We start from the raw sequence: 12,724 nt of genomic DNA on the forward strand, positions 1-12,724 counted from the left end.
GCCAACCGTTTCCCTTGTAATGAAAGCACAGATTCATTACTCAGACAGGAGGAGAAAAGACAAAATGGCAGCTGCAATGTAATGCGGGGATCTAAAAGGATTAACCCTAACTTCCTGTCTGCGACCCACGGCCATCCTTCCACCTCTCCCCCATGGTCGCTCTCAAGACAACTCCTTCCCGTCTGCACTGAGGTCCTGTCGTGTCCAAAGCTCTCTGCTTAGGTCTCCGTGGATCTACACATCTGTTGGCCTCTCGTCCTTTTATCGCCAGCATCGCTCGCCATACCATGCCAGTTCTTTAGGAACCTTGCCTGTCCTTCTGTCTCAACTACCTGGAAAAGCCTCTCTCCCTGATTCCTCTGCAGAGAGGTGGGGTGGCTGCCTTGCTGGAAGAAAGTCACAGAGCTGTGAGGACCGGTGTGAAGACTGTCCTACTTCAGCTGAACCCACCCAGGCCTCTCATTCCACATAGCAACGGTCCCACACTCCTACGACTTTTTTCCAGCTCCCAACCACTGCCCGAGACCCCTCTTTCCTGGGCAACAGCTTGTTTCGGCCTTCTCAGAGAAGACAGAGGTTATAAGCCCAAAGTTTCCCCACATGTTCCCCCATCAACCATCCCAACTTGAGAATAAACACATTTCCATTCACACCAGCTATGATTTCCACTTTTCTGCCTCTGCTGAGTCAGAGATGTCTTGTCTTTGATTCACCCGTCATCACTGCTCTCATCATGATCCCAGCACACCCTGCCTGGGCCACTGCAGTCATCGAACTGGTCTCCTCCTCCCAGACTCAAATCCTCCCAATTGCTCTGTTTCTACCTTCATGATGACTGTTCCTTTTCCTTGAATGCTTTCCTCCCTGGCCAAATGCTCCTCAGGTTTTAGGTCTTAGCTCAGCTGCCAACAATCACAAAAATCTGTGTGGTCCACCCAAGCCAGGCAGCTTTGCACCCCAACTTCACCCTGCAACACACACATCATCCCATTTGTCTTCAGGGCATCTGCTACAAGGTCTGTATGATATCTGCCTTATCTATTTTTAAATTTACCTGTTCAATGCCTAACTCACCCATGAGAAATGTAAGCGCCACGAAGGTAGGGACCTTGTTGTACGTCTTTCCCTGTAATAGGCGTATCTTCCTCATCTCCCTCCTTGCTATCCTGGAATTCTGACAAAGCATTTACCATGTGCCATAAGCCACTTCGCCTTCCATGACGCCCACAGCTCCAGGGAGTCTCGGCCAAGCACTCCCCAAAGCATAAAGTGAGAAGTGCTTCTGGAGCACAGAGAGCTGAGATCAGAGGAGCCTTGGGGGCTCTTGAGCCAGGGGGGTGGCCTCTGGGGGTGGGGGTGGGTGCCACCAGCAGGGCTGACCACGCCCAGGGAAGTCCTCACGACCTGCTGCTGCTTGGCCGCCAGCTCTCACCTCCAGGCCAGCCAACAGGCACTGGGAGACAGCCAGGCGTCTTGAGCAGTGACCGACTCCCGTGTCCCTCCGTCGCCCAGACTTCCAGAGCCATGCTAAGGAAGAGGCTGTGGCACTCACGGCTGAAGCAGGAGTGCCTCCCCAACCGCCGGGTCTCAGCTCAGGTGGCTGTGGCGTGACCACCATGCCTCCCTGTCCTCTCCTCCCCGAGCCCCGTGACGCCTCTTTACTGCAACAGGTATCTCTGTTGATCTTTGAGAACCTGAGATCTTGGCTTCTCACACCTGTAAGGACATTTCCTCCCCTACACAGTGACAACACCCTGACTCGGGCCAAACACGGCAGGGGGTGATGCCCACTGTCTCTCCCGGGTGGTCCCTGCGTGCTGGCTGGCCCTGGGCAGGAGGCCTCCTGCACGGCTCACCAGAGTGAATCCTGTCCCACAGCTTTAGGCTTTCATCCTTGGGGGACAGTGCTTTTCTAAATCTGACCGCCTTCAGCTCAGCTCCACAATCTAGACACTTCATTCCCATCTCACACATGATGCGGTGAAGACGGGGCTTATTTCCACTCCACTCCCACAACAGTCCCCAATTCCAAGTTCTCAATCAGAACATGGTGTCTGCCTTCCACGGAACAGACACTGGTCTGCAACTCTTCTTTGTCCTTTGTTACTTCCATCCACTCTGAGAGAACTGTCTGGTTCTTCATTTTACATTTAATCTGCATTTGAACCTCAACCCCTGAAATAAATTCATAAATTGGACCCTACTCTTCGAGCGGGACCACTACAATTTCTCCCTCCCACCATGACACCACCTCCAGGATCACTCCTTTAACGTTCAAGTTAAGTGATGCGGACGGTATGATAACTTCAGTAGCTTGCTTTTTGAAAAGCAGGCGATGGCTTCCTGCATCCAAACGATACGTTCTTATTTTCCAGCCTGCCATTTACTTGTCTGATAACCTTATTCTTCACTGCTAAACCATCTCTCCTCACTCTGCCTACGCAGATCTTATTACCTTTTAAATCTAAGATCCCTACTAGCATTATTTCCTAAAGCTAGAATGCCTTTCATATACCTCTCCATTTTTCATGACATTCTAAAAATATGACTTTCATGGGCACCAAGTAGTCATGATCTTTGGTAGGAGCACGTGTTCCCAATGAAAGTACCTGCTACAAGGTGTTTTAAAAATGCCTTTCCTCTAACTGCAGTAGGCTTGTTCGGCTCTCTCAGAACACAGGTGTGCTCTGCATCACACTCCAGTACCTCCAAGCCCTTTCCTTGGAATGACACTGCCATCCCCATAATGGTCTGTGGTGCCTTGTAAGGAAGGCTTTGAGTGTCCAGAACCTCAGCTCCTCATGTAGGTTCCGCAGTCACATGCATCTTTAAACTCTACCATCTCTCAGAGATCTAAGGTCTGACGTGCCATTTCGTACCACTCTGCACAGGGCTGTTGTCTAGGCAGCCCTGCCCACCTGAACCAGAGCGGTGGGTGCACACGAGACGGCTAGGCCACAGGTTCACGATCACCCTAAGCAAGTTCTCTAGTACTTTCTACATTTTTGTCATTCTAAAAACTTTTGCAAAAATATTTAAAATCAAGGAAAACATTACTTTAAACCTAAAGACAATTAGACTTAATAACAAAGAGTGTAGCCTAAGTTTCCTAAGTTTGTCAAGAATAACTTACACAAAGGAAAAACTTTTCACAACATAAACAATAAAATCAACAACAACAGGGATGCAGCTAGCTGCCCTGAGTGGCCATGATGGTCAGGTGCTCTTCTCGTCCTTCACGTGTGTGACCCCATTTAGTCCTTGCTGTTAGCCTCTGGGTTGGGTTCGATTCGTCAGCACCATTTTGCAGACAAGGCATGGAGGGGCGGAGCAAGTGAGTGGCACAGCTGGGAACCTCACCAGGCGGCCGGGCCCTGAGCCTGGCCTGGGAACCGCAGCACCGCAGGGCCGTCGTGCACTGGGTGGTCGACTCCCTCAAACACATGCCTTCTTCTGTCCGGCAGGAAGTCTGGGCAGGCAGGAAGGCTGCAACCCCACCCCTGCCCCCAGGAGGCTCACAGGGAGAGGACTGGTCAGATGACAAATAATTATAAGGCAGATACTCAACGAGATACTGAAGGATGGACAGAGAGTTGCGGGAGCACAGAGGTAAAGCCACATCTGAGTTCCCAGGAGAAGGGTTGACTCCAGGTGTGGGAGGATGGATAACACCCCTCAAGAGGATGTCCACACCCCAACCCTAGAACCTGTGAATAAGTTACTTTCCATGGCAAAAGGGGCCTTACAGACGCGATTAGGTTAAGAATCTTGCAATGGGGTGAGGATGCTGGATTATCAGATGGGCCCAATGTAATCACAAGGGTCCTTAGAAGGAGACGAGGAGAAGCTGGAGGCAGAGAAGGTTATGTAAGATGCAAGTGGAGACCAAGATAATGTGCCCTGAAGATGGGTGAAAGGCATCTTCCGGGGCGCTGCTCCCTTCCCCTGTGTTGTGAGGCGCTCTCCTGCACGGGTGCTGGGCTCGAAGTGGCCAAGGCCCCACCCCACTGGCCTGGTTTCCCAGGGTCCTCACGTAGGGGAGGAGAGCCATGCCCTGCTTCCTTTCCCATCCTTCTGGATTTGTTACTATTTTGCGTTCTTAACACCTGCTAATAAAGACTGTCTACACTGAAAAAAAAAGAAAGCACCCAGGAGAGCAGCGGTGCCAGGTATGGGAGGCTGGAAGAAAGGCAGCCCCGAGAAGCTGCAAAAGGCAAGGAAGCCAATTCCCTCCTCAGAGCCTCTGGGGGAGGGAACCAGCTCTGCCAATACCCTGACTTTAAGCCAGTGCAACTGATTTCAGACTTCTGACTTCCAGAACTATAAGACAATAAACTTGCGCTCTTGCAAGTGACATTTGCTATATTTTGTTACAGCAGCAATAGGAAACTAATACACTAGGGAGGACTTCACGAGAAGAGCTGAAGTTGGAGCTGAACCCCACTGAACCCTTCTTCAGGAGAGTTTGCCCAGCAGAGGCCCAGCAACAGGACCTAAGGTGGGGGGGATCACATTCTATAAAGAGAAACAGCAGAACAAAAGCACAGAATGGTGAACGTGCAAGACGAATCCAAGTGGTTCTGCAGAGTGAGCCTGGGTGGGGTGGGGTGGCCAGCACATTCAGGTAACCACAGAAAAGGCTCCAGGCAGGGCGCGGACAGACAGGTGGTGAAGGTCAACGAGACGCTGCATCTTCAAACCAATGAGTGTCTGCTCTGCGTGAGGCCCTGTTTCCTGTATGTCAGCATCTCCTGAAGGCCAGGGCCTCACTGTCACCATTTCTGCCATATCCATGTTCCATCTGTATTACTTACTACTGAATATTGTAAAAAATCATTCTATTTTTTAACTTAAACTTCTCTGAGCAATAATATTGGTAAAATTAAAATCCAGCAGGATTCATGGACTAGTTTATTTTTTCTAACAGACCATAAAATACTTAACAATATAAATTTAAAACGACCACCTGTGCACCATGTGAAGTCATTTGGAGGATGGTGTTTGGGGAAAGACGGCTGAAAGTGGGAGGAGCCCCTGAGGGGGGAGGAAGGCATAGTGTTATCAGACCCGTTTGAAAGCTGAATTCTAGAAGCGACAGGCCTTTGGGGTCCTTCTGCCAGATACCAAGCCCTTAATAACCCGTGGATGAGTGAGACGGATGGCTATTTTTAAGGACCTTACAGGGCAGAAGTGGAAATGGATTTCTAGACAAAACCTGGGGAATACTAAGCACCGTGAGAGCTTGGACCAGATGGAGGGAACGGGACACAAAAGGGAAACAGGGAAGGAAACGAGCTAGGAGGCCCTGAAACAATCCTGGAGAAAGGTGGCAACTATGTGTGTGATGAGCTATTTCAGTCATTTCCAAATTGTTACTATATCATTAATTTTTGGAATAGGTAATACACTCGTACGCTTCATGACCCAGAATGTACAGAACAGGTATACTGGCCTGAAATGTCTCCCTCGCACCCCTCTCTCCCAGCCATTCAATTCCTCTCCCTGGAAACTATCTCGTCCGTTTCTTAGGTTTCCTTTCAGATATACCTGCGGTTTATACAAGCATATACGCATACAGTTTTCCCTGCATCCTCTTTTATTTATTAACCCAGATGGTAGAATATAGTACGTATCTTTGATTTTTTTCACTCTACACTACACCTAGGAGGTCATCCAATATAAGTATATAAAGTTTTCTCAAGCTGGCCTTTCCCCCTTCATCATATTATATCAAGTGATTACACTATAAACAATAGAATCAGCCCCCTGCTAATCCACAACGCTGCAAGGACTAATCTTGTGTAGTTACTAACCTTGTTGTTTGGAACTTCTGTGAGTTTATCTGAAGGATAAAGCCCTAGAAGTAAAATTTCTGGGCAAGGATCTGAGACAACAGCATTCTCACTAGGAGTGCAGGCTTTTCGGCCAGACTACCCAGCTCTGTTTATTAGTTTTGCCACCAACTAGGCAAGTCAATTAATCTTTCTTTGCCTCAGTTCTCTCATCTGAAAACTAGGAATACCTTCAGTACCTATAACACAGGGCTTTAAAGCGTTTTATATATATAAATATATATGTACATTTTACCGAAGTATAACTAACGAACAATAAAATGAAGCATATGGTTTGACATTTCATATTCTCGTGTAACTACTGCCCCAAACAAGATAAAGAACATTTCTATAACCCCCAAAGTTTCCTTAGTTAAGGAAAGTTTGCCCATTTCTAGTTAAGTCTTGTACCTACCCCAGGCAAAACCTTTTGACTCCTACTTCATAGATGAGTTTTGACTGTCCTTGGATTTCATAGAAAGTATATACTCTTGTGTCTGGCATCTTTCATTTAATGACGTTTTTGAAAGGAATCTATATTATTTGACAGCTAATTCTTCTTTTATTACTGTATGGTATTCCATTGTATGAATATATCAGACTTTGCCCATCATTATGTCAAGGGATATTTGGGTTGTTTCAAGCTTTTGGCTATTATGAATAAGGCATTTTTTTTTTACAAGTCTTTCTCTAAACATATATTTTAATTTCTCTTGGGTGAATACCTAAGGGTAGAAGTGCTGAGTCATAAGTTAGATATACGTTTAACTTAATACGAAAATAGAGCACAGTCCTCCGAAGCAGTCACACTATTTCCTACTCCCCTCAGAAATGTATCCCGTTCTAGCTGCTCCACATTCTCACCAGCATTTTGGCTGTTATGCTTTAATGTCAGCCATGCCTTATGACAAGGCAAGGATGTCCACTCTCACCACTTGTATTCGACACTGTATTGGAGGATTGAGTCAATAATATAAGGGAAAAAAAGCACCAAGACTGTAAAAACAGTAAAACTGTCACAGAGACCATATTTATTGACCTCAATATAGTGTATGTAGAAATGCACAATGTCCTGTGGAGTCTATAAAATATGTGAATGCTAGAAATAAGAAAATTGACATTCAATGTAATTATTTCCATGACTGGTTTTAAGCTTCTCGTTTTGGCATTTGTTTGTTTCTCTGCTCCTCCTTTTCTGACTTCTTTTGGATAAATCACACTTTTTTCTGTATTCTATTTTTTCTCTTGTATTGACTTTTTAGCGATACCCCTTTGTGTGTGCCTATTTTTTCCAATGTTTCTCTAGAGTTTACAATATGAATCTTTAAATTTCAGTCTATTTCCACATATGGTGCTACTTCATGAACAATGGAAGATATACAACAATCTAATTTCATGTATTCCTCTCCCACCCATTGTGCTCGTTGCCTTATATTTAGCTTCTTCAAATGTTATAAACACAGTAATACAATTGTTATTTTTGTTTTAAAAGCCAACAGTCTTCTTAGAATTTCATTTAGTATCTTTCATGATATGGGTCTGCTGTAGGCAAATTCTCTCAGCTTTTGCCTGCAAATATCTTTAATTTACCTTCACTTTTGAAGAAAATTTTTGCTAGATATAGAATTCATGCTTGGCAGGTCCCTGCCCCACCTTTATTTACTGTGTTGAAGATGCCATGTCATTATCTTCTGACCTCCAGTGTTTGTTTAGAAGTCGGTGACAATTCTTATCACTGTTCTTCAGTATATAATGTGTTTTTTAATGCCCTTCTGATTGCTTTTAAGATCAACTCTTTTGTATTTATTCTGATTGGCGTTTGGAGATATTCTTGGATTTGTGTATTGATCACTTTCATCAGTTTTGGAAAGTTCTTGTCCTTTATGTCTTGAATTATATTTTTGTGCCATTCTTTTTCTCCTTTCTTTCTGGGATGCCAGTGATGTGTATGTGAGCGTGGCATAATAAGAAATATATATATTTGGTCTTTGTTCCCAGGCTCTGACACAGGGCTCTTAAATCTCTTGGAATATCCTGAGTGAGTGTCTTTTGTTCAGATGAGGTGAATCCTGGCAGGTCTCTAGATAGCTCCAGATTGTGGGGTGGGAGGGCGGGTTGCCAGAAAGACCAGATCTTGATAAGGGGGTTGGAACTTTCGGCCCTACCCTCCATCCTCTGGGGAGGGAGGAGGAGCTGGAGACTGAGTTAATCTCAATGGCCAATGATTTAGTCAGTCATGCCTAGCAATCGAGCCTCCATAAAAAGTCCTTAACAATGGGGTTTGAAGAGTTTGTGGATTGGTGGCATCCCCCCAACTCCACAGGACAGAAGCTCCTGTGCTTGGGATGCTTCCAGCACTACAGACCTCTCTGTCTCACTCTTCATTTGTATACTTTATAATAAACCAGTAAATGTAAGTAAAGTATGTTCCCGAGTTCTGTGAGCTATTCTAGCAAATTATCAAACCTCAAAGGGGTGGAGGGGGGTGTGTGTGTGTGTGTGGGAGTCTCAACTTTGTAGCCACGTCAGACAGAAGTGTGGGTGCCCTGGGCACGTGACACTGGACTGGCACCAGGAGAGCCAGCAGTCTCGTGGGACTGAGGTGTGAACCTGTGGAGTCTGACACAACTCTGGGGAGGTAGTGTCAGAAACGAACTGGACTGAAGGATGTCCAGTGGTTGTCTGGAGAGTTGGAGAGTTGATTGTTGGTGTGGAAAAAACCACACATTTGGTGGAAGAGGTGTCATGAGTAAAAAGTTACAGTGAAACTGCCTTGATATTGTCCTACAGATTCCAGACGTCCTTTTGTTGTTGTTGTTAACTCTTTTCTTCCCCTTGTGGTTCAGTCTACTGACCTGACTTTAAATACAACTTTTATTAGATCAGCTGAATGGCTGACCGGCCACAGCAGAGGAAGGATCGGCAAACATGATCAGGATTTTGAGTTCTCTTGGCCTTCCAGCTCCCTGCCTGGATCCCTGTGCCCTGGCTGCTGTCACCCTATGTCCAGTGAAGGCGGGGACTCCCTCAGAGATGTTTCTCTGGGCTCACCAGCTGCCTCAAGTCTCCGCAGTTGACAGCCTGAGGGCCCCGTCTACGGCAGCTTCTCCCTGTCCCTGTCTCTGCAGGGAAGGAGGGCAGCCATGGATCACTTCTCTCTTGTGAGTGGCTTGTCACTTTCTGAAGTTTAGTTCATTTAGGTTACTTTGTGAGCTGAGATGTCTAATGGGCTTTTAAAAATTTATCTTGCTGGTTTTGTTTATTTTTGGATGAGAATTTTGTGACTTTTTATATCTGGATGGTAAGCACACAGGGTTGTTTTAAGGATTAAGTTACCGTATTTGAAGTATAAAGTATGAGCAACATTATCACTACAGCTTGGAGCTTGGAGTGGTTGTATCAATTCACACTCAGTGGTGGACGCACTGACAAGGAGGATGAGGTCTTTGGGACGAAAGGTGGAGAGAGGAGTTCAGGGGCAGATATGTGATGTCCCAGGCGTGTCTGCAGTGACACAGCAGTCATCTGCAGTCGCTGGAGAAAGGTGGCTCTCAAGGTTGTGAGGGTGAATGAAATCACCTGGGCCAAGACCCAGGGCCATGGCAGAAATCTTCCCTGCTTCCACATTTTAGGGGTGGACACCAAGGCCAAGAAACAGAAAAAGGAGGACTATCCCAAGAGGTAGGAAGGAGGAGAATCAGAACTGTATCCCAGGGACTTCCCTGGTGGCGTGGTGGTTAAGAATCCGCCTGCCAATGCAGGGGACATAGGTTCGAGCCCTGGTCCAGGAAGATCCCACGTACCATGGAGCAACTAAGCCCATGCGCCACAACTACCGAGCCTGAGCCCTACAGCCCACGAGCCACAACTACTGAGCCCGTGTGCCTCAACTACTGAAGCCCGCGCGCCTAGAGCCTGTGCTCCACAACAAGAGAAGCCACTGCAATGAGAAACCAGCACACTGCAATGAAGAGTAGTCCCCACTTGCCACAACTAGAGAAAGCCCGTGCATAGCAACAAAGACCCAATGCAGCCAAAATAAATAAATAAACAAACAAATAAATAAACTGAACCCTGGCCTCAGAACCTTTGCACTTTCTTAAAAAAAAAAAAAAAAAAAAAAGAACTGTATCCCAGGTAACAAGAGGCTTTGCAGAAAAAAATAAAGAATGCTAGGTACTTCTAGAGAGGAGAAATACAATAAAATGGATTATACTTGGCCATTCACGAGCTGATGTTAAACTCTGCAACAGTGGTTTCAGTGCACTAATAGGGCAGATGTCGATAAGAGGAGGATCTAAAATGAATCAGAGATTGGTAAATAGAGATGATGACTGTATACAATTGTAAAAGTCTTATAATTAAAGAACAATCTTTTTTTTTTTTACTGAGCACATAACTAAGGGCTAGGCACTAGGGATACATCTGTAGTCACTCTGGATAAGGTTCCTTTTCTCATAGAACTATGGAGTGGTGGGGTCAGACAGTAAGTAAATAAATAGATAAATGATAATAGATTTTAATATTTACTATGAAAATAACAAAACATTATGTGGTAATAGCGATTAGAGTGGTTATTTCAGCAAGGAAAAGAGCACTAAAAGAAACAAACCAACCAGATATTCCAGAACTTTAGAAAAATAATAACTGAAATAAAGAATAAAGATAGGTTTAAAATTAGATTAGAATTAGTTGAAAAATTTTAAAAGATTAAAAACTGGATTAAGGGCTAGGAGAAAATACCTAGTTTAAGGCGTGGAGGAAAAAAATAATGGAAAGTGTAGAAAAGAGTGTAAAAGCCACACACACAAATTCTAAACTATATGTAATAGTAGTCTGAGAATGTGAAGAGAGAAAATGGAGCAAAAGCCATATTGAAGAGATAATGGTTGAGAATTTTCCAACTTGAAAGACATCAAACCACAGGTTCAAGAAATACTATGAACCCAAGCAGGATAAATACAACAAAAGTCTCACCTAAGCACATCAAAGTAAAACTGGTGAAACCTTAAGATGAAAAGGAAATCTCAAAGGCACTCAGAAGAAAAAATGACGCATTAATATTCGGAGAGCAACAAGACTGACACCTGACTTCAATAAAAACAGATGAAGTTGTAAGAAAATGGGATACATATTTTCAAAGACCTAAGACAATAACTGAAAACCAAGAATTCTATATCCAATGAAAATAGACTTTAAAAAATGATTGTGACGTGCCAAAATAGCTTAAATTAAAAACAACTGTTGAAGATGTGGAACAAATGGACCTGTCATGTATTGCTGGTAGGAATGGAAAAGTGCATGCAACCACTTTGGAAAACAGTAAGTTCTTATAAACATGCCTTAAAACCTATTGTGGCAGTCAGCATCTAAGACGGCCCTAAGGATCCTCACTCCTGGTATTTATGTCCTCGTGTAGTCCCCTCCCACAGTGAATGGAGCTGACCCGTGTAACCAAGAGGTTATTACTGAAATGAAGGTGAGGTCACAAAGACACTGTGGCTTCCATCCTGGGCTCCCATGTTGTGAGGACACTCAAGCAACCCTATGGAGAGGTCAGTATGGCAAGAGCCAGAATCGCCCAGCTAAGTTGCTCCTGAATTCCTGACCTACAAAAACTGTGAGACAATAGGTGTTCATTGTTGTTTTCAGCTGCTAAGCTTTAGGGTACTCTGTTACACATAGTAGATAAGAAACATGCCTTTGAACCAGAAATTCCATCTTCAGGTATATACTCAAGAGTGACACGTGTACATATCTACACACAAAAACTGTACACAAATATTCACAGCAGCTTTATTCATAATAGCTTAAAACTGGACTCCATTTAAATGTCCATCAATAGGAGACTACAGAAACAAATTGTGGTATATTCATACAATACAACACTACTCAGCAATAAAAAGGAACACACTACTGATTTGTGCAAAAACATGGATGAATCTCAAAAACAGTATTTTGAGCAAAGGAAGGCAGCACACATGAGTAGATATAATAAGCCTGCGTTTATATGGAGCTTAAAACACACATTTACTCTATTGTTATAGGTTAGGTTGACGATGGTCAGGCTGATGAGGCAGGGGTGGGTACACCAGGAAGGGAACTTTCTGGGGTAACGGAAATGTTCTATAGCTTGATGGCACTTAAACAAGTACAAGGCAAAAATGCACTGAACCGCACATTTTATTGTATGTAAATAAAAGCTCTATTTAAAAAAGATGAAATTAAAGACATTTTCAGACCCAAAAAACCCCCAGCACCAGAAGAGTACTGTAAAGGAGATATGAAACAGTGTTCTTCAGAATGAAATAAATAATCCCAGATGGAAGGTCAGAAACGCAGGCAGGGATGTAAAGCAACAGGAAGAGTAAACATGTGGAGAAAACTGACAGGAATGTTGACTGTATAACAATAATAAAGGTCCTATAAGGTCTAGAATTAAAATGCACTGTAAAAGCATAAAAGGCAGGAAACAGGGAAATTGGATTTGAGATCCTTGCATTGTGGGAATGTGGTGAAGGTAATTTATATTAGACTCAAAAGAGTCAAGGATGCGTAAGGTAATTGCTAGAGTAACAATTAAAGAACAATTAAAGAATGTATTTCCAAGGTAACAAAGGGGGAAATATGGCATTAAAAGCAAAACAAAACAAAATTCAACCCACAAGAGCACAGGACAGGGTAAATAAAAAGCAAAGTGTAAAATTGTAGTGTTTAAACATAAATACATCAGTAATTATATTAAAAGTAAAATAATTAAATACTCAAATTAAAAGTCAAAGCCAGGAGCTCTGAGCCCAGGCACGGTGGTGGTAGCCCGCACTGGGAGAATCCTCACCAGCCTGTCAAGCAGAAAACCAGTGCCGCTGGCTGCAGGATGGGGTTTGGGGCTC

At 44.2% G+C, this 12,724-nt stretch overlaps 1 protein-coding gene across 2 annotated transcripts in view; it reads right to left on the reverse strand.

Annotated features, from left to right (window-relative positions):
• The window catches only part of RAB22A (RAB22A, member RAS oncogene family), a 52,706-nt gene that overhangs the window by 23,259 nt on the left and 16,723 nt on the right, over positions 1-12,724 (reverse strand). Inside the window, exon 3 of one of the 2 annotated variants that reach the window (XM_060122757.1) lies at positions 10,048-10,128. The exons of the other annotated variant lie outside the window; for it this stretch is intronic. Within the exon in view, the coding sequence (XP_059978740.1) occupies positions 10,048-10,055 (8 nt within the window). The 5' untranslated portion in view covers positions 10,056-10,128. The remainder of the gene's footprint in view (positions 1-10,047; positions 10,129-12,724) is intronic. 2 annotated transcript variants of the gene reach the window in all.

This window comes from Lagenorhynchus albirostris, chromosome 15, assembly GCF_949774975.1.
Source record: "Lagenorhynchus albirostris chromosome 15, mLagAlb1.1, whole genome shotgun sequence".
NCBI classification, from domain to species: domain Eukaryota; kingdom Metazoa; phylum Chordata; class Mammalia; order Artiodactyla; family Delphinidae; genus Lagenorhynchus; species Lagenorhynchus albirostris.